Here is a 26,789-nt window from a genome sequence, read left to right as displayed (position 1 = left end):
AGCTGGGGAACTCCCAGGATCAGGAAGGTTCCAGAGAAACTCTCCGCGGGGGAAGCGGAGGCCGTCCAGAGAGATAGAGGGTACACACGGTGACAGTGCCAGCTCCACATCCCCGACCACCGGGCCGGGGCTGGTTCCACGCTGGCATTTGTCTCCGCTGGCCCCAGCCGCGGGGCCACCTCCAGACAGACAGACCGGGGATCCTGCCTGGCGGCGTGACCTTGGGTTACTCCTAGAGCCGCTTCTAGCCGGGTTTCCTCCGCCCCAGATCCACCCCAGGCTAGGATCACGTGGATAAGGAGATTTCCTCTATAGTAGGGGCGGTTTAATGAGTAACAGAACTGGCTGCTGGTTTTTGACAATTGCCCAACTGCTCCGCAGAGGGTAGAAGCAAGTGAGGGCGGAGGCTCCCGGCACCTAGGCGGGAAGAGGGTGGGAGGTGTGGGGTGGTGGGGGTGGTGGGGGTGGGCGGGGTCGGAGGAGCAGAGGAAGGTGGGGGCGGGCGGGGCTTGTCAGCGGGATGGCCCAGGGTGCGGTCAGCCGAGTCCGCCGGCCCAGGGCAGGCGGGGCCTGAGCCAAGCGGTAACCCCAGGGTAGGGCGGGGCGCTCGCATACTCCCTATGAGCTTCACCTCGCAAGGGGTTCCTTCATTCGAGTGCTCCGAGTGCTCCGGCGCACAGACCCTCGCCCCGTCGTCCGCGAGCCTCCCGAGAGCTGCCCCTTCGACCTGCCCTGGAGCATAGTGTTTGTCGCCGGTGCAAGGATGGCGCAGCGGGTGTAGCGGGTCTCTGCGCAGACCGAGCGGTGAGTTCGCCGCGGCCCGGTTCCCGCCATTCTCTCTTCCCTGGAGGCTAGCCCATCCCCTGCCTTGGCGACTTGCCCACTTACCTGTAGGGGCGGTGACGGAGGCTCAGGCGCACCTTGGCTCTCAGCTGCGAGAAGGAGCAGAGAGCAACCCGGGAAGGCTGCGCGGGGAGGCTTGCGCGCGGCCGGGAGGTTCTGGGGCCCATGTGTGCGGGGCAGGTGGGCATGGGGGGAAGCGCGCGGGCGTGATGCGCTTCCTCGGGTCCACCCCGTGCCCACCTGTGCCACGTCCCGGCGACCGAGCGCGCGGGGCTCCGGGCGGGGAGCCCACCAGGCCGAGGTGCTGCGAGGGTAGAGGCAGAGCCGGCAGGGTCAGGTCCCGCAGGGCGCAGGCGGGCGCTTCTCGCGCCCAAACCCGGGCAGGGAGTGCGGGAACCCCTAAAACTGCTGGGAGCCCCAGATGAGAGGAAGGAATTGGTGACTTCAGTGACCAAGTGATGTTTTGGTCCCCACCGCCTTTTAAAGGGAGAGGGGGTAAAATTTCATTTGGAGGATGATTGTTACGGGAGCCCTCAGTTAAGATGGAGTCAAGTGGCCATCGAGTCAACATTTAACAAAATGTTACCGCATAAAATATTGGCATCGAGTTATTTGGCAGCTCCGCAGAGAAACTTTACAGTCATATGCGTTATATGACATAATTTGCATGGGGAAGGAGGTCCCTTTACGATTCTTTTATATGGCAACCTGTTCTTGGACCTGACAGGGCCAAGAGAAGCAAGGAACTCCGCAGCTCGTCGACACTTCTCGACTCCTGTTCCAGTTCAGGGCTTGGTGAGTTGACTCGAGGTCGCGGGTGACTCGCTGGCAGTCTTCCTGCCCCTGCCTGGAACGCCTGGAGGGCCTCCCACTGCGGCTCTCACTGCAGACGTCTGTCCGCCTCCAGCCGCTGTTCTCTGACGGTCAGTTTCAAAGCAGCACAGTCTGGGATCCGGAGTAGAAAGAGGCCGTTTCCCGTGAAGGCCATGGAGGCAGTTTCCAGGCGCCTGGGTGACCTGTCTCTGCACTTCCGTCTCTGATTCTCCATCCCTGTTTCCTTTCCCCAACGTCCCCTGCCTGGCCTTTCCTTGGCTCATTTTCTACCTTCCTGGGGTCTTCTGGGTTGAAAAGACCAGTGGTTCCATTCATTGGCTGTAACCGCGGGTCTTTAAAAAACTTTGTGACTTCCTTGAATAGACAGAATGTCTTACTCTGGGTTTTTACAAGCTCTGCTGAGCCATTCCCAGGGCAGGCCTTTGTCTCTTCCGCCTTTCAGTTTGTTTGCCATCTGCATTTTGGCCCAAGCTTTCCCCACTTCTCAGCCACTCGTACATTATTTCTTTCTTCAGAGGCCACCCTGACCTTCTGGTCCTCTGCATTAAACCTCATCACCGCAGACCATTTTAATTCAGCACAGGTTTCTCGAGCACACATTTTATTCTTGGTTCCAATACTTTCAGCACTGGTGGGCATTCATGTTTCATTTAAGAAGGACAAATTAGTTTTTCTTTACATGGCTTTTTGTCAAAGTGGACTTTTGTTGACCTTACTTATCTTAAAATTAATGCAAACTCATTGTAAAAAAACAAAACAAAACCCAAAACCCAAAAATCAAATATATAACAGAAAATGAAACTTCTAGGTTTTCCTCTTCCCTAAAGATAAACACCAAACATTCTTCTCCCTTCTCCGATCTCTCTCATACACATTTGCGTTTGAAATATGTTCGTTCAAGAAAGTATTTTAAATGTTTACAAACTAAGCTATTTATGCAAGTAACTTACCAATCTGATTTGAGTTTAATGGGTTAAAAGTAAAAAAAAAAAAAAGTAAAAACATCTTCAGTTTTTTTTTTTTTTTTTTTTTTTTTTTTTAGTAAGCTGGATCTGGCTGGTAATAGGTAGGGGAACCCCAGCTGATCACTGAAAAGGCTCCTCCTCAGGGAACCAAATCCTGAGCCAGGTTTAGGATTTCCTTGGGAGGTAGAATCTGCAGCCCAGGTAAAACCAGCAAAACTCTCCTGTTATGTGGGGAGGGGAGTGAAGAGCATGACTTTCTAGAGAGGTGAGAGAAGACTTGTTGAGAAACTGAATTTCATTTCCATACGGAAGTTGGAGAACATTGTGGTACAATGTTAGGAGAAAGGTTTTCTAAAATCAGCCCAGTCTGACATCTTCCTCAACACCAGGGTCTTTTCAACTGGAGCATTGCAGACATCTGCAACTTTCTCTGCCTACGTGGGTGTGGTTAAATAGAGCCTCCCTGAGTGCAGGACTGAAAAGTGGAGAGAAGGTAGCTCTTGGGACACTCACACCCAGGAGGGGGGATGCTACAGGTACTAAGATTGCAAGGGGAAAGAGAGAGTGAGGTGGGCCCTGGAGCCCACTAGGAAGGAGCCAGTCGAAGGCAATGGCTGGACAAGGGAGCTGATTTCTCCGTTGATGTGGCCTTGGTTTCTCTGGTTCAGAGTAAAGAAAAGCAACCCAGCCTAGAGAGAAACATCCTTACTCTGCAAGACCAGACAGGAAGTTCTGTCTTTGGTTGGGTTTCCTTTTCTACAAACGGGGTTGGATTCTCTCTGGAGAGCTTTCCAGGAGCCACTTAGCAGTCTCTGATTCAGTGGGATGTTCTCAGCTGTTGACCCAAGGGAGCTCACTTCTTAGCTCTTCCCCTGCCCAGTTCACTGGGGGGCTGCTCCCTCCCATTAGCTCCCTACCCCTAAAGACAAAAATAGCAGCCTGGAGGGGCCAGAGTTTTGGGGGAGGTTGTAAGAGGGCATGTTCTTCAGAGGAGCCACTCTTATGGGGGAATGTTCCTGCTCAACAGAAACTGGCCCTGAGGACCGGGACTCTCTGCCTGACCCTAAATCCTACTTTTTCCCTCAGTCGGTAGGTCTGCTTAATGGATCCTGAAGAAGGTCTGAAATCATGACCAGATGCCAATGCCCCAGGATCCTCCTGTAGGGCCTTTTGATGAGAAGCACTGCTCTGGCTCCTCTCTCCTCCTTCCACACATGTAGGGAGAGGTAGCTCTGCCTATTCATGAAGCTTCATCCCTACACTGTCCTTCATTTGGCCCCTGGTGAACCGGGGACCAAGGCGTGATACCTCTTTTAAAACTCATTCCCTTTACACTGGTGGTGTGACTCATGCCTGTAATTCCAGCTACTCGGAGGCTGAGATGGGAGGATCACTTGAGCCCAGTGATTTGAGGCGGCAGCGAGCTATGATTGCACCACTCCACTCCAGCCTGGGTAACAGAGTAAAACCCTGTTTATTTGTTTGTTTGTTTCTCTCTCTCTTTCTTTCTTTCTTTCTTTCTTTCTTTCTTTCTTTCTTTCTTTCTTTCTTTCTTTCTTTCTTTCTTTCTTTCTCTCTTTCCTTTCTTTCTTTCTCTCTCTCTTTCTCTCTCTCTCTCTCTCTTTCTCTGTCTCTCTCTTTCTCTCTCTCTTTCTTCCTTTCTTCCTTTTCTTTCTTTCTTTCCTTTCTTTCTTTCTTTCTTTCTTTCTTTCTTTCTTTCTTTCTTTCTTTCTTTCTCTTTCTTTCTCTTTCTCTCTCTCTCTTTCTTTCTCTCTTTCTCTTTCTCTTTCTCTCTTTCTTTTCTTTCTTTCTTTCTCTCTCTTTCTCTCTTTCTCTCTCTTTCTCTCTTTCTCTCTTTTCTCTTCTCTTCCTTTCCTTTCCTTTCCTTTCCTTTCCTTTCCTTTCCTTTCCTTTCCTTTCCTTTCCTTTCCTTTCCTTTCCTTTCCTTTCTTTTCTTTTCTTTTCTTTTCTTTTCTTTTCTTTTCTTTTCTTTTCTTTTCTTTCTTGTCCTTTCACCAGGCTGGAGTACAGTGGCACGATCTTGACTCACTGCAACCTTCGTCTCCTGGGTTCAAGCGATTTTCCTGCCTCAACCTCCTGAGTAGCTAGGATTCCAGGCATGCGCCACCACACCCAGCAACATTTTTGCATTTTTAGTAGAGATGGAGTTTCACCATGTTGGCCAGGCTGGTCTTGAACTCCTGACCTCAAGTGATCTGCCAGACTTGGCCTCCCAAAGTGCTGGGATTAGGGGCGTGGGCCACCGTGCATGGCCCCTGTTTCTAAAACATGAAAAATAGTGTTGAATTAAAAAAAAAATCAGCAACACCACACCTTATTCCCCTTCTTAGTGCTCCTTAGCTGGACTGCAGTAGGCTTTCCAAAGAAGTGTTGTGTAAATGCTAAGGGAAAATGAAAGCCTGGTGGAGAGATTTAAGGCAGCAATTGGAGGGAACATTTTTGCTCCACACCTAACAACTGTAATTTTCCCTGGCATTCAAGATTTGCTGGGAATGATCACTATATTGTGGTAATAATAAATCCCATTGTCCAAAAAGGGACCTTTTGGGTTTTAGCTTGGTGACAAGAGACTGCTGAGTTACAAAGGTGAGAACCGTGTCCTGGAAACAATGCCTTGACCTCAGGAAAGCAGCTCCACTTCACAACTCCTACTGGTATCTTTATGAGCTTGGATCATCCCGTAGACTCAGTGCTTCACTCTCCTCCTCTCGCCATGAATCCTGTCCACTCTGCAAGGCTTTCCAGGGAGTTGGGGGCCTGGCCATTACAGAGCATTCAGGGATTTGTTGCTTTATTAACTGAGTTCAAAACGTGAGTCTCACCCTCCTTCTAAGAGCTCTGGCAAAACCCTGCCCTTCTCCACACAGAGAAGTGGTCTTGGGGATTTCTGACTAATGAGCCCTACTAGAGTGACTGCAGGTACGCCACGTTTTTCCTTCATGGGGCTTTGCAGTGGAGGCAGGGCTGTGGGCTGACTCAGGTCAGCCTCAGTCCCTCTCCCTCCTATGGTGGTCCCCTGTCCCCACTGCCCCGCCTGGAGCTGGTACCTTTTCCTCACCTTTGACCCAATTCCTCCCACTCCCCTGGCTGTCCTTGAAAGCTAGAGAAGAGCATCTGAGAGTCTAGAAAAGTGAGGCAGAGGCTGGGCACGGTGGCTCACACCTGTAATCCCAGCACTTTGGGAGGCCAAGGCGGGTGGATCACCTGAGGTCAGCAGTTTGAGAACAGCCTGGCCAACATGGTAAAACCCCATCTCTACTAAAAATACAAAAATTAGCTGAATGTGGTGGTGGGTGTCTGTAGTCTAAGCTACTCGGGAGGCTGAGGCAGAAGAATTGCTTGAACCCAGGAGGCAGAGGTTGCAGTGAGCCGAGATGGCACCACTGCACTCCACCCTGGGTGACTCCATCTCTATTGAAAAAAGAAAAGGGAGGCAGAGAGGTGTGGTGTGTTGGGTCAGTGAGTCTTGACTTGCTGGGCTGGGAAATTGGGAATAAGGGACAGGTTTTTGTTTTGTTTTGTTTTTTGAGATGGAGTCTCACTCTGCAACCTCTGCCTCCCTGATTCAAGCGATTCTCCTGCCCAGCCTCCTGAGAGTAGCTGAGATTACCGGCACCTGCTACCACACTCGGCTAATTTTTGTATTTTTAGTAGAGACTGTGTTTCACTATATTGGACAGGCTGGTCTTGAACTCCTGACCTCACCTGCCTTGGCCTCCCATAGTGCTGGGTTTACAGGCATAAAGGGGACAGGTTCTCTGGAGATGTGAGGTGCCTGTCCACTTAGGCTTTTGGCACATTGTCACCACCTCCTCTCTGAAACTAGCAACGCTATAAACACATACACATTCTCCTCTCTATTTCTCACACAGTCCACACACTTACATCAGGTGTGTAAGGAATTCCACTTCATTGCACTGACTTTCTACATATTAGTGGGGCTCTGCACAACCTTGGTTTCTACTGAGTGGATTCACTCCATTCTGTGATTTTTTTTTCCTTAGGGTCTTGCCTCAGTTGACAGAATGGCGGCCACAGGAGCCAATGCAGAGAAACCTGAAAGTCACAAGTAAGACTCCATTTCATTCCGGGTTGGGTTGGGTTGGGTTGGGTTGGGTTGTTTATAGAGCATATGTTGTGCCACACAGTTTTCTAAGGACTTGACATATATTAACACATTTGATGCTTGTGAAAGAGACTGAGGCCTGGAGGGATTAATGACTCAGGAGGTCCGTAAATTAGATGGTTAAAGAACTCTGGGGTCGGGCGCTGGGGCCTCAGCTCTTGATTCTTAGGACATGTTTTTTCAGAAAACCAGGCAAGTCCCTGCTCAAATCTCTGTCTAGTAGGTTTTTCCTCTATGTGCCACTCTCCTTAACCAAAATCCCCTGCTTATCACTCAGCTCTGCCTTGGTTCTGAATCTTAAATGCCTTCTTATTTCTTTGCAGTTTGTCATACTTCTGATATGCTTGGCTTGACACTGCTTGTGTTTAGGCATTGCTAGAAAAGCAAGAATTTCTTGTCTTCATTCTGATTCCTATGTGAACTGTAATCCGCTGATTATTCTTATTTTCTCACCACCCCCACCCCGCCCAGTTGTCTCCCACCTCTGCTGGGGTTACCTGGGCAGGCCTTCTGTCCTGCCGCCATGGCCTCTCCCCAGTCCTGGTGGCGTCTGACCTTGGCACCACCCAGGGTTGTGGTGACCTCTGGCCATCCTTGCTCTGGACTCCTGGTCCTTTGTTCCTCTGTAACTTCCCTGAGACCTCTCTGAAGTCTCGCCTGTGACAGCTGCATACCCAGGTCATAATTCCATATGGACAATACCCCTCTCCTCCTCCATTCCCCAGAAGACCCAGTGTCCATTTTGGAGTTTCTGGTGCCTGTGGACATTCCCTGCAGTGATTTTTTTTTTTTTTTTTTTTGAGACGGAGTTTTGTTGTTTTGTTCTTGTTGCCCAGGCTAGAGTGCAGTTAGTGGTGCAATCTCGGCTCACTGCAACCTTCCCGGTTTCAAGTGATTCTGGTGCCTCCGCCTCCCAGGTAGCTGGGATTACAGGTGCAAGCCAGCACGCTTGGCAAATTTTGTATTTTTAGTAGAGATGGGGTTTCACCATGTTGGCCAGGCTGGTCTCGAACTCCTGACCTCAAGTGATCCACCCACCTCAGTCTCCCAAAGTGCTGGGATTACAGGCGTGAGCCACTGTGCCCCACCTCAGTGACTATTTTTTAATTGAACTAATAGTCTTCCTGGTACTTTCGGTCATTGACAGCCAAAAATGCCTTGTCCCCAGTTTCTGGAGCTCCCCTCCTCCCTCCTCCTGCTCATGGCTTGAGGTTGAGGCCCAGCAGGAGGCTGGTGGGGGTGGAGGGGAGTGGCGGAAATGAAGGCTGGAGAAAACAGGGCCGGCACACCAAGTGCCAAGCAACTCAATGCGGGCTTCCTCCCCTTCCCTCTGTTTAGTAATTATTTTACCCTCCCTTGTTTTATCATCAGCTATTTGCTAATCATGTTCCACTTGCTGAAAGGCAGTCAGGTGTAGCGCTCAGGGGTACAGCCTCTTAGGAAGGCTGCGACCTTGGACTTTGAATGGGGTTACTGATGGTACTTAGTTTATACTGAGAATAGTAAATGAATTGATATGTGCTAGCTATTAATAATTTCATTTCTACCCCAAGTCAAAAGCCTTCCATGAGTGGAACTGGATCGTACTCATCTTTATGTGCAGTACACCCAGCACAGGATGCTTGACTGGTGCGAGATTCAGCCAGCATTTTCTAGAGCGCTCCCTCTTCCCCTTCCCCAGAACCCCAGGCCCCTGTGTCTCCCCCGTCTCATTCTCTTCTTGTCTCCACATGTGCCTGTCCTAAGCTATTTGGGCAAGTTTATATAAAGGTTGATCCTGCTTTCTTTTCCCTGCTGATAAACTCCTGGAATCAGAAGCCAGTTTTCATTTCTTTCTTTTTTTTCTTTTTTTCTTTTCTTTTATTTTTTTGAGACAGAGTCTTGCTGTATCGCCCAGGCTAGTGTGCGGTGGCACGATCTCAGCTCACTGCAAGCTCTGCTTCCCGGGTCACACCATTGCCGTGCCTCAGCCTCCCAAATAGCTGGGACTACAGGTGCCCACCACCACCCCCGGCTAATTTTTTGTATTTTTAGTAGAGACGGGGTTTCACCGTGTTAGCCAGGGTGGTCTTGATCTCCTGGCCTTGTGATCTGCCTGCCTCGTCCTCCCAAAGTGCTGGGATTACAGGCGTGAGCCACTGCGCCCGACCTCCTTTTTTTCTTTTATTGAGACAGGGTTTCGCCCTGTTACCCAGGCTGGAGTGCTGTGGTGTGATCTCAGCTCACTGCAACCTCCGCCTCCTGGGCTCAAGTGATCCTCTCACCTCAGCCTCCTGAGTAGCTGGGACTACAGGCATGCACCACCACACCTGGCTAATTTTTGTATTTTTCATAGAGACAGGGTTTCACTGTGTTGTCCAAGCTGATCTCAAACTCCTGGGCTCAAGCGATCTGCCCACCTCAGCCTCCCAAATTGCTGGGATTACAGGCATGAGCCACTGCACCCAGACAGTTTTCATTTCTTTCATCTCACATATTTCTTTTACATAGTAGATGCTCAATGAATATTTGCTAGATGAATAAAGTGATAGAATAAAGCGGAATAAAGTCACTTGAAATTATGTGTAGACTAGAGAAATATTTTTTTCCAAGTAGTATGTGTCTGACTTGTTCTTTTAAAATCCTTCAAAAGATAAATTGGGACATCTACTGGTTCATTATGGCACATGTTAAATTTACTTTTTTTATTTTTATTTATTTGTATTTTTAGACAGAGTCTTACTCTGTTACCGAGGCTGGAGTGCAGTGGTGTGATCATGTCTCGCTGCAGCCTCAACCTCTTGGGCTCAGGTGATCCTCCCACATCAGCCTCCCAGGGAGCTGGGACTAAAGGTGCATGCACCATGCCTGGCTAATTTTTGCATTTTCTGTAGAGTCAGGGTTTCACCATGTTGCCCTGGCTGGTCTCGAACTCCTGGGCTCCAGTGATCCACCTGTGTTGTAATCCCTTCTAAAATACTGGGATTACAGGAGTGAGCCACTGCACCTGGCCACATTTTCATGTTTTAAAATCATTGCCTGTCTTCACGGTTACACCCTATTTCCTTCTTCTTCATTTCTCAGAATCAAGGAGAAAAGACAAGTATTTTATTTTGAAATATGTGACAAAGTGCTTAATCACATCCTGTTTTGTTATTTTGAAGCATGACTCTTAGCCCGTCTATGTTGTACTCTGTGTATTCCTAACATCCTGAAGAAGGAGAATGAAAATGTTACTTACATGAAAAATAGTTGTCACTAAAGGATCCTAAAATACTGTGGGGTGTGCGGATTGTCAGAATTTCAGATTGGCCTGGAGATCAAAAAGGCTTTCTGAGAAAAAAGTTCAAGGATGGTCCTTACCACACGTGATTCTGGATTTGGTCCCTTGATAAATGGCCTTGCCCCACATCCCAGAGTAGAATGAACCCTGATTCTGGAGACCGCCCCACAGCTTGTTAGGAAGAGGTGGGCTTAGGGGCAGGTGGGTGTGGCTCTGTGCTTCAGGCAGCCTGCTGTGCCTTCCTGAGCAGGGTTTTCAGCGGATTCGCTGGTGTAGTTAGCACAGTCTCTGGCTGCCCTTACAGGAAACAGTCGCCTAGCCCCCCGTCCCTTTATACAAAGATCTCCCCGTGTCTGTGTATAACCTTTTGTACTTACGTTTTCTGTTTCAGCCTTTTGGAAATGTTCAGGTGTGAGCTCACCTGGGCCCCACTCTAGGGGAATTGACAGGAAGGAACATTTGACGGGCATGAAAGGAGGAAGTGGTCAGGTGTAGGCCACCAGTGTGTTTGCAGCCTGGGTGTCTGCTGTTGATGAGTGCCAGATAGAAATAGGGATTTGATAAAATGATAAAATAAATAAAACAGGATGGGTCCATCTCAACCTTGTTTTGCTTGTCTGCGGTGTGTTCTGTGGGATTCAGGGATAAATAAGATGTGGTCATGGCCTCCAGAAGTTTTTGTTGCCGGAGGTAAAGTTATTACATTAATTGTGTATATCAGGGTTAGAATATAGATAAGGTGTAGCAAGCATCGTGTGGGGAGAGAATGGACAATGTCCATTCTGTGAAGGGGGTACATCCCTTATGTAACAGTTATTTTCCAAATCCGTGGCAGCTGAGACCCTGCCTCTCTTGTATCTTTTTCTTTTCTCATGAGTTAGATTGAGGAGGAGACGTGACCAGGGGGTTCAGGGCAGAAAGTCAGACTCAGAAGGAAGAAAAAGAGGTCCCCAATTGCTCTGACATCAGGATTCCATGTCTGCCTCGGTTTCCTGTAAGGGAGCCCGCCCATCTCTAGGACTCGGAAGGCATACATTGTTGAAGGAGGTGTGTTTGAGGCTGGCTCTAGGAGACTTTGACGGGCTTGAGATGGACTCATCTAGACTTGGGGCATTTGTTTTGTAAGGAAGGTTTTATTGGAACACAGCCACACTCACTCATTTGTGTGCTATCTGTAGTTGCTTTCACATGCCTACGGTGGACTTGAGAAGTAGCAGAAACCATGCAACCTACAAAACCACACGTATTTATTGCCTGGCCTTTTATGAAGAAAAGCTTGCTGATGCTTGCTGTAGACCAGCACGAGCCACATGTACATTTTCTAGCAGATAAACAGATGTCTTATCGTGTCACTCCTATTGGATATTGTACTGAGAAGACGTGGCTAGTGTAACAAACAAAACAAAACAAAACAAAAACAAATTGAAGGTATGCAGATGGGAAAAGTTATCTCTGGGAGGTAGGATTAGAGTTTGTTTTTATTTCTGTTCATATTTCCTATGGTAAACATAGTAGTTTTAAAATAAAGTCAAGTTTATACATTGAATGAACTTGATTAGAGGAGCAACTGGCTATACTCCCTACTCCTTGTATGGGTAGATTGAACATTTCCATCTGTGTACTTTTGTGTGCTCTTCTGATTTCATCCCTATTGCCCTCCAAACAGAGCCGTGGGAGCAACAGGGGCTAAGAGGAAGGAGAAGGGGGAAGAACAGAGGGGAGGCAAGTGGGGACCTTGTCAATGTTAGGGTTGTCTTATTTCCAGGGTTGGCCCTGCCCTTCTCCCACCATGAGCCTCTCCCACCATGAGCCTCGTGTGTGACATAGGGCACTTCTGTGATAATGGGCACTGATGTTCTATAAGCCTTCCACTTTCTTGTTTTTTAACAGTGATTGTCCCGTCAGACTTTTAAATCCAAACATAGCAAAAATGAAAGAAGACATTCTCTATCATTTCAATCTCACCACTAGCAGACACAATTTCCCAGCCTTGTTTGGAGATGTGAAGGTAAGAGGCCAGGTGTTGACACCTTGGAATTTGTCTTAAGATCAACCTCCCCCTATATTATGCAGGTAGACCAACCCACAAATGCTGGAGAGGCCACAGCTAACAGGTTTATGCAGACATAATGTTTACCAAAGTTTTGCAAATTTTTAACTTTCAAATATGTGAACCACCAAGTAAAACTATCCTAAGTAGTGCCAAATTGTTCCCTAATTCACCTGTTGCAAATTTAGAGCAGTCCCGCATTGCTTAACGCTGGAAATACGGTCTGAGAAATGCAGCCTTAGGTCTTTCATCGTTGTGTGGACAACGTAGAGCGTAACCACACAAACCTAGGTGGTAGAGCCTATTACTTGCCTCGGCCATATGCCCCTAGGCTACAAACCCCTATAGCATGTGAGTGTCCTGAATACTGTAGACAGTTGTAACACAGTGATAAGCATTTGTGTATCTGTATATATCCAAACATAGAAAAGCTACAGTAAAATCATGGTATTATATAATTTTCTGGGACCACTGTTGTGTATATGTGATTCCTTGCTTACCAAAACATCGTTACATGGGGCATGCCTATGTATTTGAAGCAATATATAAAATAAACTTCCTAATGCTTCATTGAGAGAAGAGAAAGATGTAAAAATTTCCTAGGGAAGCAAAGGATAGTAAATAAAGGTCATTGTATCTTGTTTGTAATATAAGATACATATTGATATTCTGTTTAGTTAATTGCGTTTAATGTCTTATTTTGCTTCATGCAGCTTCCAGTTAATTTTTTCTACAAAGTCTTAAGTTGCTTAGTTCTGATTTATCTTAACATAGGACTTTGAAATGTCTAATGGGTAAAGATGAACTGACATATAGAATTAAAAATCAAAATACGCCAGGACCCTGGAATCTAATGCTGCTACATGGGATCATAATTTAACAATGGTGTTATGTCTTATCAATCATCCTGTTCTTTGATAGTGTTGGTTTCCAATTGTGGACAACTTTCCATGTGCTTTTAATTCATTAAATTTTCATTCATCCTATTGAGTTAATTCACAGTGATTTTTATTCCAGACTATGGAATTTTCTTTTTTATGTTTAGAGAATAATTATTTTCTTTTATCTGCAAACTTGTTTTTTTTTGTTTTTTTTGTTTTTAATTTTTTGAGCTGGACTCTCCCTGCCCAGGCTGGAGTACAGTGGTGTGATTTCAGCTCACTGTAACCTCCCCTTCCCGGGTTCAAGCGATCCTCCTGCCTCGGCCTCCCGAGTAGTTGGGATTATAGGCACATGACACCATGCCCAGCTAATTTTTGTATTTTTTAGTAGAGATGGGGTTTCACCATGTTGGGCAGGCTGGTCTGGATCTCCTGACCTCAGGTGATCTGCCTGCCCACTCCCAAGTGCTAGGATTATAGGTGTGAGCCACCGTGCCCAGCCATCTTCAAACTCTTTAAAAACTTACTCACTGAAAACAATTTTTTTTTCAAAACCAACATTTTCTTACATGACGTTCTGCAAATTAAAGTTTTTACTTCTCTGAGAGAGCCTCACCTAGAATAGCTGTCACTTCCTGAGCCTCTTCTAGGCCTCGACTGGCTCTTCCCAAGCATTGGCCATTTGGCACTCAGGTAACCAGGTGAGAGAGTGATCAGTAGCCCATTTTGTGGGGCCCTGGGAACACAGAGGGACAGTGAGGAGTTGCTCCCTCTGTTTCAAACCCAGGCTCTCTCCACAAGCTGCCTTCTACGTGACTGAGGGAGGCTGAGGATGCAAAGGACCTGGAATTACCTCCTCAGAGAGAGCAAGGGTCTGGATTCCTGCGTTTGTGGAGCTGACTGCCTTTTGATGCTTGGCCGCCCACCCTAAGCACTCACCAGGGGGGCTTGTTAAAGCAGATTACTGGGCCCCTTAGATTCAGCAGGTCCTGGTGAGGCCAGTGAACTTATATTTTTAGCAAGTTCCTTGGTGATACTGATGTTGCTGGTCTAGGGGCCCCACTTGAGGACCTCTGCTATAGACAGTGCACTAATGGGGGTCTCTCTTCTCTGGCTGCAGTTTGTGTGTGTTGGCGGAAGCCCCTCCCGGATGAAAGCCTTCATCAGGTGCGTTGGTGCAGAGCTGGGCCTTGACTGCCCAGGTAGAGACTATCCCAACATCTGTGCGGGAACTGACCGCTATGCCATGTATAAAGTAGGACCGGTGCTGTCTGTCAGTGTGAGTACCTGCCCTCCCTTGTGCTCAGTCTCTAGGCTCTGCAAGGCCCTGTGCCCCACCCCTCTGCACACACAGACAGCTGGTCCCCTAACACCTGTTTACTGTAAATGGCTGGGAGCAGGGTGAGCCCACAGTAGCTGGGATTCAGAGATTATTGAACCCGGGCTATTGCCCTTGAGGCTCAGTCTCCAGGGGAGATTAAGTACACAAATGCAAATACACAGCTGTGTGTCTACACAGTGTGAGGGTGGCAGCTGCAGGGAGTTAGAGTGCTTGGGGTATAGACGAGGGACAGTAGGGGGTGCCCTGCCTGGAGCAGGATGGAAGGAGAGCCTCAAAGTACCAGGCCTCTAATCCCCTCTGCCACCTCACAGTGAGTTACTTCAAAACACATTTTGATTTAAGCAGTGAGCATGGTGAACACAGAAATCTCCAGATTCTACCATAGAAGTCTTTTCATTTTTCAGTTTTGATTTTCTTTGTCAGGAGCAATATAAATGAACAGCTGCAGAGTAAGGAAAGGGAACCCCTTTTGCTGAGACGTGCATCCCTACCTCTCCAGTCAGCTGAGGACTCTAGCTGTGTCAACCAGCTAGAACACATCGGGGAGCCAACGCATTATTCCGTTACTGATAATGTGTGCAAGCCTTTCCTGTGTGTAAGGCTCTGTGACCGATTCTAGCAGGGATGCCTCCACTGTATGGCTCTGCCACAGGAACAGCCCCTGGAAAGTGCTGAGGCCATCCGGGGAGAGGCATCATGGAAGATGTGACACTAGGGGGGGTGCTCTGAAGAGGAGAGCAGGAGAAGGAGGTATGCAGAGACCCCAAAGAGAGGAAAAGGCACAGGCAGAAGTACAAGATCAGCAAGGCATCCTGTGTCCAGTGGGCTGAGGAACCAGCTGATTACTTAGTTTGGCTGAAGCAGAGGGTGTAGGGAGAAAAGAGAAAGGAGATAAAACTTTAACCTGTGGCGGGGTGTGGGGGAATAGGGTGGGTATTTATGCAGGGATTCAAATGCTAGAAGGAGCTGTTTGTTACCTGGCAATAGCAGACTGCTGCTTCCCTGCTGAGCCCCTGGGTCCTCAGCTGTTACCTATTTGACAAATTGTGTCAGTCAAATGGGGTTTTGTCTTTGACAGCTTTACATACACTTTAAAGTTTCCCAAAGTGTTACTGCTTCTTAAATGTGTATTTGAGAAGTTTATCTTCCATCACTATGACAATGGGCATGTTAGATTGAATTACATCCCTTGAAACGTCAACCAGAACATTGACAAAGTCACAACCTTGGCTTAACACGGGTGTTTCTCCCTGGTTCCAGCATGGTATGGGTATTCCTTCTATCTCAATCATGTTGCATGAGCTCATAAAGCTGCTGTACTATGCCCGGTGCTCCGACGTCACTATCATCCGCATTGGCACTTCTGGTGGGATAGGTAAGGTCTGCAGAGGGGCCTCTTGCCCTGTGAATGGATGAGGGACTGGGGCATGCCGAGGCAGCTTCTATGTGGTGTGGGATTAGAGACAAAGAGTTCCTTTCTTGGCTTGGTTCAAGGAAAGCTTGTTAACAGGAGGTGTGAAAAGAAGCTTGTTTTGTTGTTTTTATCCAACCCGCACCCCAGAGCCAGGCAGCAGAAGGGCACCACACCATGCATATGGGGGAAACTCATCCTTTTGGGATTACACAATTTGTGCCTTCTTGTCTGCTTGATTCTCTCTTATTCTTTCTAATTCGCCTTCTTCTCCATTCTCTCTTTTCCTTTGCTTACTTTTCCTCCTCCCTAATCCAGGGATTTGAAGCACCTTATGAGAAAAGCCACAGGAAAATCAAAGGGGGGAAGAGAGAGGTGCAGTACGAACCTCAGATAAGTGTCCTTAAATTAGCTTAAAATGTCCCTGTCCTCAACATGTTTTAAAAAACAAAGATGGTTGGCCGGGCATGGTGGTGGCTCACACCTGTAATCCCAGCACTTTGAGAGGCTGAGGTGGGTGGATCACAAGGTCAGGAGATCGAGACCATCCTGGCCAACATGGTGAAACCCCATTTCTACTAAAATACAAAAAAATTAGCTGGGCGTGGTGGTGCATGTCTATAGTCGCAGCTACTTGGGAGGCTGAGGCAGGAGAATCACTTGAACCCAGGAGGCTGAGGTTGCAGTGAGCCAAGATCGTACCATTGTACTCCAGCCTGGCGACAGAGTGAGACTCCATCCCAAAAACAACAACAACAACAAACAAAAAAACCCCACAATGAGGGCAAAGAAAGAATGAGATTTAACGAGAAAGCAAAAGCTAATAAGTTGTTGAATTGCCTGTTAGGCAGATTTGTTTTAAATAAGTGGTCTTGCTTTCTGGGGTTCCAACCCTGTGCCATTCTTTCTGCTAAAAACGGTTCTAGCGATTCCTGCTCCCATCCAGGTGTTCGGAGCTCAGGGGAGAAGCCTGCACGTGCCCTAGAGAAAGTTGAGCTTTGACGCTGCTGGCTAGTCCTGTGTGTACTTGTTCCAGGCTGTCTAGGACCTGGACTATCTAGGATTTACAGCAATTCTAGAATTTAAATTCTAGAATTTAAGTGTCCTGACCTTGAAAGGGGACTTGCTTTAGACCCAAATCTTTTGAATATGTTATCTTGTCTCTTTTCTTTTTGTTATATAGAGAGATTGATGCATACAATCTGTGTTTGTGTGACTGTAATTCCAAGGTTAGTGCAACTGTCCCTAGGACAACACACCAACAGCCATGAGCTGTCTGGGTCCTGCAGACTTAGTCTCCAGTGCCACCCACCTGACACTAACAGCTGTGCAGAGGGTGCTGGCCTCCACCAGGAACTCTAGCGAATGGTTCTTGAGTTCTTGCTCTAGAGTGATTTTTAAAACAGTGATCACATAATTCTGGAGGGAGTAGTATAGATTTTGAATTTTCTTCAACTGCTCTGTAAAAATGCAAAGAGCAACTAGGGACAAAAACCAAAAACCCCTGGACATAGTTGATTATAAAAGGTGATGCGCTATCTTCACAAACCCCAAAGTATGAATGGGTGGGGACAAAAAACCTCAAGATCTGGGTTGTGTTGGCAGCTGCTCGGGGAAGCTCAGGGCAATGGACAGACCTGAGAACAAGAGTCCCAGGCGCTCCTAGGAAGGTGCAGGGGACATAGTGAAGATGGCAGCTGACACTGGCGGGGGCCTGTGCGTCCCAATGTGAATGATGCTGGAATTCCAAGGGGCTTGAACACTCCAGGCCCTGTGGGTTCGCCAAGGCATCAGCCACACTGTCCTCTAGCTCCAGCCCTGGTGCTGGGAGAAGCTGCTGCAAGGAGACTCTGAATTGCCCAGAACAGCTGCAGGAGTAGCAAGGGAAAGAGGAGTTCAGATACATGTGGGGAGCGAAGCAAAGGTCTTTGCAGTCGGCCGTGTTTTTTAATGTTTCATGAAAACAACTGACTTGGGAGCTCTGGAAAAGATCTGACTTCTTGTTCCCTCGCACATGTTTAGGAAAACCAATTTTGCATTAAAATAAGTATCAGAAACGGATCATAGTTATTGTAGTCCCTGCAGGTTGATAGACAAGATGCCATTGACCAGGTGGCTTATAAACAACAGGAATTGATCTCTCGTAGTCTGGAGGCTGCGAAGTTCAAGGTCAAGGAGCCAGCAAACTTGGTGTCTGGTGAGGGCTAACTTTCGGATTCGTAGAGCTCTGTTTTCTCCCTGTGTCCTCACATGGCAGAAGGGGCAAGCAGCTCTCTGGGGTCCCTTTTATAAGGGCACTAATCCCACTCATGCAGGCTCCACCCTCATGACCTAATCATCTCCCAAAGGCCCTGCTGCCTAAAACTGTCACCTTTGGGGTTAGGATTTCAGCCTATGAATTTTGAGGGGGAAGCCAACATTCAGTCCTGATCCATGACAATGGTCAAATCCCATCTAAAATTATTATAACACAAAGAATAAGGAGCAGAGTAGTGTCCCTACAAGCAGGAAACTACTCCAGGAAGGCATGCCCAGAACACGGAAACTGGACCCTCATCATGCATCAATCTGAGAGGCAGGCCAGGTAGGTCAGGAGTTGGTCATAGTTCACCTGGGTTTAGGGTGTGGGACTTCATTATCCTGTTCCAGTCCGCCTTTTGCCGGTTTACTTTTCAAGTATTTGCCTGAAATCTTGAATATTAACAAGGTAGGAAACAGGGATCAATGAAACACATCATGGTATATGGTTCAGTGACAGACGACAGTGGGAAATCGCAACGAATGGAAGCAAGAAACATGGGACAAAGTACCCGAAGGTTCCTGGCCATTTTTATTTTATTCTTTTTTTTTTTTTTTTTTTTTTTGAGGTGGAGTTTGCTCTTTTTGCCCATGCTGGAGTGCAGTGGCGTAATCTTGGCTCACTGCAACCTCTGCCTCCTGGGTTCAAGTGATTCTCCTGCCTCAACCTCCCAAGTAGCTGGGATTACAGACACCCAGCACAACGCCTGGCTAATTTTTGTATTTTTACTAGAGATGGGGTCTCACCATGTTGGCCAGGCTGGTCTTGAACTCCTGACCTCAGGTGATCTACTCGCCTTGGCCTCCCAAAGCGCTTGTGATTACAGGCGTGAGCTACCGCGCCCAGCCCTCTATGTTCTTCTTTGTGCCTTTCTCTTCCATAGTGTCCATAATGATCATGCATTAATTACTTTCATAGCTTAAAAAAAAGTGGAATGGGAAAATGGGTCACTGTGTATTTGAGAACAGTACTGGATGCTTCGTGTTTGGATGTGCGGGTGGATCTGCTTCTTTCCTCTATGTGCTCTGCTGTGTGCTCCCTGGCTGCCCCGCTTTTATTTTATGTTGTTTTACACCCTGCTTTTTTTGATGTCTGCTTTTTTCCTCAGGTCTGGAACCCGGTACCGTGGTCATAACAGAGCAGGCAGTGGATACCTGCTTCAAGGCAGAGTTTGAGCAGATTGTGCTGGGGAAGCGGGTCATCCGGAAAACGGACCTGAACAAGAAGCTGGTGCAGGAGCTGTTGCTGTGTTCTGCAGAGCTGAGCGAGTTCACCGCGGTGGTGGGGAACACCATGTGTACCTTGGACTTCTATGAAGGTGAGGCCGTGGATACCAGGAGGCATCCTTCAGCCAGGGAGCCCTGGTCCGTCTCCTGATCCTGCCTTCTCACTGTGAGCTGGGATTTCTACGTGCCAAGCTGCTGTCTCAGTTGCACCTCTCCCGTGGTGGCCATAATGACCCATTTGAGTGGACCTAGGCAGGACCTGGATGGGTCTTGCTTGTCCCTGTGACCTTCTGGGCATCGTGGCGCTGATGTGTTGTAGGAGCTTCTTACATGCATGTGGTTCTCATGTCTCCATGTGTGCCTCAGGGCAAGGCCGTCTGGATGGGGCTCTCTGCTCCTACACGGAGAAGGACAAGCAGGCGTATCTGGAGGCGGCCTACGCAGCCGGCGTCCGCAACATTGAGATGGAGTCCTCGGTGTTTGCCGCCATGTGCAGCGCCTGCGGCCTCCAAGGTAGGCGGCACTCGATGAGCCTCAGCATCCCTCCTTCACTTCTGCTCTCCTGGAGCCCCTCCCTGGGGCCCCTCCTCCTGGGGCACCCCAGTACCCATTTCTGGCTTCTGTCTCCCCTGCCCCCAAGTCACTTTCTGAACATACATGTCGTCCCCACAGCCCTGTGTTCAATGTCCTTTGATTGTCACATGACAAAATGCAGGATTCTCAGTGTCGTTGCGTAGGAAAAATGACAAAAAGGTTTTGCTGCCCCGTGAGGCTGCCTGCCACCAGCTCTCTAAAAAACTCGGCTTCCAAAGTGCTTTGACTTTCTGAATTGTGGTTCATCTACCCTCAAGGTACTAGCCACCCTTGAAGGCCAACTCACAGCTCTGCAGAATCCCCTTGTCACCTCACCCAAAATGTGCCTTTCAAGGTGGTGCTTGCAGCCCTGAGCTGGTCCGGGAATGGGGAATTCCTTTTAGAAGGAGAGGCACAAGAATAGGGGAGGGACAGGGCAGGGTGGTGTCAGAGAAGGAGGAGCCTTCCGAGCTCCTGGACCAGCGCCTTCCCTCCCGCGCTCCATCCTCTGGCCCCGCCTGACTGCATGGGCAGCCTGATTTCCTGAGGAGGCCGAGAGGCTGCTCCTCACAGCTCATGTCCATCATTCCGTCCCTGTGAACTGTCAGACCCCTGGCACCTTGCCTTGATGTGGTCTTTTCCCTTTGCAGCGGCCGTGGTGTGTGTCACCCTCCTGAACCGCCTGGAAGGGGACCAGATCAGCAGCCCTCACAATGTGCTCACCGAGTACCAGCAGAGGCCGCAGCGGCTGGTGAGCTACTTCATCAAGAAGAAACTGAGCAAGGCCTGAGCGCTGCCCTGCACCTCCACAGACCTGCTGGGATCACGGCCATTAAAAGCACTGTCCAAAATCCCCTGTTGTGTGGACTTTGAGCATACTTTACACAAGAATCTAGAAAATCAGATCGCAATTAAGAGACAGAGAATCTTGGATTAACCACCTGGGAGATGTTCTTCCTTTTGAAGTTTCATTGGAGCATTTTCAACTATGTTAGCCTGATTTGGGGTTTCTTCAAGAACATTCTACCAAATGTTTGTGCTACTTCTAGGGAAAATTTTTAGACTTTAAAATTCTAATGGTAGTCAGATTTCATGTCACTAAATGAGAAATCTGACAACAGTGCTAGGAAACTAATTTCCTGATACATTAAAAAAATTCTATGCACCACTTGCAATGAGAGATGACTGAAAACCAATAAAACAGACAGCAGGGGTGTTTGAGAAATAATGCAAACCTAAATAGGCGTATACACAGTTTCCAAGTTAGAGTCACACACATTCCCAAAACCATCCACACCAGCTTAGTCACATGACAGCAATCCTCCCACCCACTGTCCACACTGCTAATATCTTGATCCAAGTACCTAGGGATGGGAAACGGGACACCTGGGCTCAAGACAGCTTGTCCTGTTGTTTCTGTCCCTGGCTTGTCAGCCTAGTATTCATTCCTGGCCTCACACTGACATTCTCAGACTCTGTGTCTCTTGGCTTCCTTTTGGGTTGCACCTTATAGTGGAGGGGAGAATCCAGGGTGGCCCCTCTGTCTGTCTCAGATGAGTCTGGCAGCAACTACTTCTTGGGCAGGCCTAGATCCCCAGCTCAGGGGCAGTTGGGTCTTTGGTCTTCACTGGCTTGCGGGTTGCCCAGGGTCCTGGCTGACTTCTCAACTCACCCCACATCAGTGTGGCCACTTTCTAGTATTATTTCCTGTCCTGGAGATGGACTTATTTCCTGGTGGACTGTAAGGGACACTCCCACGCTCAGGGGCTCTGCTTAGCAGTTTGCTGTGTGACTTGGAGAGGTGCGGGGAGGTGTGTGGGGACCTTGGTGTGGGTGCATGCATGTGGTCTGTGCACTCTTCAATGTGCCTTCCCTGTGATTCTGAGATTCAACCCAAATTGAGGGTCATTCAGCATCTACTGAACCCACATGCCCTTCTAGGTGCTAAGAGCAAGAAAGACCCTTGTCCCAATTAAAAACTTCCTTCCCTTCCATCTTCTCAAGCTCTAGGGTCTGTAATACAGATTTGCTTAGGGTGGAGAGTGCATCTCCTTCCATTTCTCCCTCAGCCTTTCTTGGTCCCTTTGTTGAAGCTGTCCAGGAGAAATTGGAACCCTCAAGGAGGCTTTAGGGTCCTGGGATGTGGCTGTGTGTCATCCGTGCACCCGGGGCAGTGTGCTAAAGGCTCTGCTCCTGGCCTCTCCAGCACGAGCTGCAGGGGCTGGACTTGCTACTGTTGTGCGCTCATCTGTCTCCAAATTACCAAGTGCCCCCAGACTTCAACTGGACGTCACCATGCCCCTGTGGGTGCAGGACCCCGTGTGGGATAGCCTTTCTCTTCTTTGACCAGCCAGACGATGTCTATCACCAGGCTCTGGGGCAGGCTGAGGATGCAGGTGCGGACCATTGCCCCAGATAGGGGACTTGCAGGTTAATTTCTTCCACACCTCAACCCAGGGAAGTGTGGCCAGGTGGGCCTGCCACTTCCTAGGAGGACATCTTTGGTAAAGCAGAGAAAAAAACCACACACACAGAATTTAAGGCTAAAGAGGAGGCTGCTATTAGTAAGAGAAGGGCTAGTTTCTTTTTGAGGTGTTTTGTCTATGCACTGCCTGGAAGTCTGTCTCGCTGTGGGAGCTGTCGCAGAGCCTGTGGCCTGAGCGCCCTCCTCCAGGACAAGGCAGAAGGTAAAGTGACTTCTGAACATGAGATTCTTTCTACAGGTGTCAATGGCCAAGTTGCGGGTGTTGGCACTGCATTGCCCTCTGCTGGCTATGTGAGGTAGGGCACATCAGCCACCCCAGGTGGATTTAATGGGGCGGCATCTCTGACCTTATAGGTGAAGGTGAACCCTGCAGTCCCTGGCACGCAGGAAATGCCGGTTGAATAACACATCTTGTTCTGATTGAGTAAACATAATAACTATACTTATATGACAACTGAACTTGTTGGATTAGTTTATGTCGGCCTAAAAGGAAGAAGCTGAGGCAAAACTGGTAAAAGTAGAGAATTAACTGGATCCAAGCTTGACGACTGCAACCCGAGAACATAGATTCAAGTTCCCCTGAATGAACACTCTGATTAGCAGCACTGACAAGTGGATTTTTAAAGGCAAAAGGGACAGGGAATGGGCTGATACACAGCTGTCTGCCAGGAATTCTCACTGGTTTACAGAAATGACATTGATCAATGGCTACACATTGTTAAGCCATAGGGTGTGGGTTATAGTGTTCAGTGTGGCATCATTAGGTTAATTTATAGCTACCTGTGGCAATAGCAAGCAGTTCCAAGAGAAGAATACATAACTAAAAAGGAGGAGGGATTGATGTCTTTTTTCTTGAGACAAGGTCTTGCTCTGTCACCCAGGCTGGACTGCAGTGGTGCAATCATAGCTCACTGCAGCCTTGACCTCCTGGGCTCAAGCAATCCTCCCACCTCATCCTTCCGAGTAGCTGGGACTACAGGTGCGCGCCACCACGTCTGGATAAGTTTTGTATTTTTTTGCAGAGATGGGGTCTTGTGTGTTTCCTGGGCTGGTCCTGACCTCCTAGGTTCAAGCGCTCCTCCCACCTTGGCTTCCCAAAGCACCGTGATTAGAGACGTGAGCCACTGTGTCCAGCTTATTGTCCCATTTTAATGTCTCTCCGGGCCTAATAATTTGAAAGGACTCAAATTCCTCAGATGAAAATTCTTTTCTTTCCTCATTCGGCTACCAAGATGTCCCTGGAGCCGACGTTATAAATGTCCTCACATGCGTGTTACTTGAATTCCTCAGGAGATGACCAGAAACTTGGTCCCCTTCCTCACCCTACACTGGCCACTCTTGGACTTTCAGGCCCTTGTGCCACGCTGCTACCATTGGCCTGCTGCTATCATTGTACCCTTGTGTGCGCTTCCCACAACCTGGGCAATGGCCCCTTCCTCAATGCCTCCTCCATTCCCAGCGCTGGTGATAAAGACTCCTCTGAGCAGGAATATAATGACGCCAACACGGTTCACTTTCGGTGCTTTCAGCAAGGCAGAGAGAATTAGGAACATAATTGGGATTGTTCTGATGGAACTAATTACCCCGGATTTCAAAAATTGTTGTCAGCGAGTTCACGCCATGTTTTCCTCTAGTGCCTCCCACTAATGTGAAAAGAAAATGTTAATAATTATCCAACCCCTTGTAAATTGGAAAATCAGCACGTCACTAGTAAGTTAGTCAATAGTGTACCTCGGGAAGCCCGCCACGCTCTTGTGTAAAAGGTTGGGCTTTGGTGTTAATTGCAGAGGTGGCCACGCTCCTCCTGCTGCCTCCTCGCAGTCCAGTCTCATCACAGTGATGACAATGGCACCCTGACCAGAAACAATGAGATGATGGTTTGTCTTTATAAATGACAATAGGGACAGCGGAATATGTTAGAGCATGAACTGTGCATCTCCCATACCGTTATCCTTAAACCTAGCACTAAGCCACGTTTTAAAGCCCGGTGTCCTTCATGTATTATCTGGTAATTCCACTCCTCCTGGGCTCATGTGGAGAGAACTCATGTGGCCCAGGAGACATGGCCAGGAATGTTCATAATCGCAAAGGCCTCAGTAGCAAAAGCCAGAAGTCTCCAAATATCCATGTGCTAGAGAATGGATGGATGCATAGAGTTTGGTGTGCTCAGATGATGGAAAACGGTGAAAATAAATGCAGACAGCTTCACCATCAGTACAGAACCATCTCAGGTAACATTCTAAGTGAAAAAAGCAAATTGTAGAATAGTACCTACAACATGATTCCATTTATATAAAGTTTGAAAATGGGCAAAACTAAACAATATCTTGTTTAGGATTATGTGCATTGCATGGTAAGACTAGGGGAAAAAACTCCAGCAGGGATTGAGAAAGTCCCAGTTGAGATCGGGAGTTGCCTCTGTTGGGAGGCAGGGTGCATTTGGGAGGACGGGGGACCCTCAAGGACATCAAGGATGTTCTGTTTCCTAGGTTAGGAATGACTTTCACATCTGGGCTTCTGGGTTTCATGGCAGCTTACTCACATTTAAGTACTCCTTGGTATGTATGTAATAGTAGAATAGCATCTAATTAATCACCACCCAGGCATTAGGCTCAACTTATCAAATAAGGAAGCAGTGCTAGTATAAGAAAATAGTACTGCTCTGCTGGTGCTTAGTAGTTTTTCAGTTACCACGTACATGAAGGAGAGTGATTTCTGACCAATTTTCATGGAGTAGGATCAGCTCCGCATATGTGAGCTTGTAATAATAGCTAATATTTATTGAGCCATCATTGCCGGGCCGTTTGTGTGGAACTTCCATCAGCTATCCCGCCTGGCCCTCTCCCCACCGTGTTATCCCCAAATGCCAGATGAGGACACAGCCTGGGGCTCAGGTGTGTGTGAGGGTTGGGACTGTGCGGCCACAGTGTGTTATTTACATATGTGCACACATACACACCTGTGCGTTTCCATGCACATCTGTGCACACACTGTCATACACACACAGCCACGCAGAAGTTTACTTACTAGGAAAAGAGTAGCACTCAGTTCTCTGGACTTCACAAGGAGAGGAGAACGCAGGCGTAAATGTCAGTCCTTTGCATCCTGGCGTAGTCCGTGCTGCAGTGGAGTGGGGTGGGGGCTGGTGAGAGTTCTCCTTTAGGGTCTCCTTCAGTGAGTGTTTTGTAGGAAGAAAATTTAAAAAGGGTAAAATCATGACTGCCATACAGATATGAAATGAACATGTGTGTTATGGAAATAAAGCCATCCCACCAGTGGCAGGCCTTTCCATGTCCAGTCTAGGAGACAGAAAGCCCCAGTTATCAGAGGCTGGTGTGCTGAGACTCCGCGCGTGTGGGAGGGGACTATGTGGAGAGACTCTTACTCACATTACACCGTGAAGTGGAAGAAAAATGAGGACTTCTCCCAGATCTCCTTGAAGGGTGCCTGGATGTCTTTGTAACAGTCCCTGTGTGCCTCCCGAGGGCGCCTGAGTCATTTGGGTGCGTGTATTCCCAGTTCTAGGGGGCAGAAAGCCCTATACCTTGCATTATAAAATCAAAATCTCTCACCCGGCTGATTCTGGAGGCACCCTAAGGAGGGAGGAGGGAAGCAACTACCTCCCACAAGAGAAATTCATCATTTTACCCTTATACATGGAAAAGACGGTTTTTTTTTTTTTTTTTTTTTTTTTTTTGAGACAGAGTCTTATTCTGTCATCCAGGCCAGAGTGCAGTGGCACTATCTCAGCTCAGTGCAAATTCTGCCTCCCAAGTTCAAGCTATTCTCCTGCCTCAACCTCCTGAGAGCTGGGACTACAGTCATGTACCACCACACCAGGCTAATTTTTGTAATTTTAGTAGAGATGAGGTTTGGCCATGTGGGCCAGGCTGGTCTGGAACTACTGACCTCAAGTGATCCACCCGCGTGATCTGCCTGCCTCGGCCTCCCAAAGTTCTGAGATTATCGGCGTGAGCTGCTGTATTGCACTCACCGTGAGGGAAGCTGGCAGGTGCTGTGACCGGTTCTCAGAGGCAGTCCCAGTGGGGGCAGTCCACATGGAGCAAAGAACATGAAGTGCAGATGGAAGCAGAGCCAGCCTCTCAACAGGGCCCACAGGGGCAGTCAAGCCTTTCCAGGCAGGACAGAAGATAGTTCGCTGAGGACACAAACCATTTATCCATGCTGGCAGTTCTCTACGATTCCCAGGGTTGCAAATAGCTCCTGTGGAAGGGACTCCAGAAGCTCCGCAGAGGCACCTTGCAGAGTCTGGACAAGGCAGGGGCCCCTGTCGGGCCCCACGGCTTCCCTGGGCCAGAGGCAAGAAGACGTAGTGGTGGACTGCCTGGCTGGCAGGTTCCTCCCTTCACTCAACAGCAGTTTCCTTTCCTGCGAAATTCTATGTACCGGACAGGGCCCTTGTGAAGATGGGATGAGGTCACAGGTAGAGGGGCACAGGTGTGAGGGGCTC

The 26,789-nt window shown here is 48.3% G+C and overlaps 1 protein-coding gene across 6 annotated transcripts; it reads left to right on the top strand.

Annotated features, from left to right (window-relative positions):
- Window positions 1-21,001, top strand: UPP1 (uridine phosphorylase 1). Of its 6 annotated transcripts, none has more exons than XM_005549618.4 (10): window positions 1-394; window positions 681-804; window positions 1,571-1,766; window positions 6,668-6,732; window positions 11,942-12,059; window positions 14,103-14,261; window positions 15,585-15,699; window positions 19,143-19,352; window positions 19,627-19,773; window positions 20,484-21,001. In XM_005549618.4, exons 4-10 carry the CDS (start codon window positions 6,689-6,691, stop codon window positions 20,621-20,623), a joined length of 933 nt encoding a protein of 310 aa, XP_005549675.1. In that variant the 5' UTR covers window positions 1-394; window positions 681-804; window positions 1,571-1,766; window positions 6,668-6,688; the 3' UTR covers window positions 20,624-21,001. The 6 variants fall into 6 exon arrangements, with proteins under 6 accessions (XP_005549675.1, XP_073892677.1, XP_073892675.1 ...); XM_074036574.1 differs by lacking the exon at window positions 1-394 and adding an exon at window positions 14,748-15,074 and having other exon boundaries at window positions 614-804; XM_065541969.1 differs by lacking the exon at window positions 1-394 and having other exon boundaries at window positions 614-804; window positions 1,571-1,638.
- Window positions 21,002-26,789: the final 5,788 nt, after the last annotated feature.

This window comes from Macaca fascicularis, chromosome 3, assembly GCF_037993035.2.
Source record: "Macaca fascicularis isolate 582-1 chromosome 3, T2T-MFA8v1.1".
Classification (NCBI taxonomy): Eukaryota; Metazoa; Chordata; class Mammalia; order Primates; family Cercopithecidae; genus Macaca; species Macaca fascicularis.
Note: the sequence above shows the minus strand (reverse complement) of the source record. Positions and strands in the feature narration are given on the sequence as shown.

Coding starts and splice junctions, on each gene's coding strand:
- UPP1 (XM_005549618.4), top strand. CDS start 6,689: ATGGCGGCCACAGGAGCCAATGCAGAGAAACCTGAAAGTCACAA. Junction 12,060..14,102: donor CCTTGTTTGGAGATGTGAAG/GTAAGAGGCCAG, acceptor CTCTGGCTGCAG/TTTGTGTGTGTTGGCGGAAG. Junction 19,774..20,483: donor CAGCGCCTGCGGCCTCCAAG/GTAGGCGGCACT, acceptor TTCCCTTTGCAG/CGGCCGTGGTGTGTGTCACC.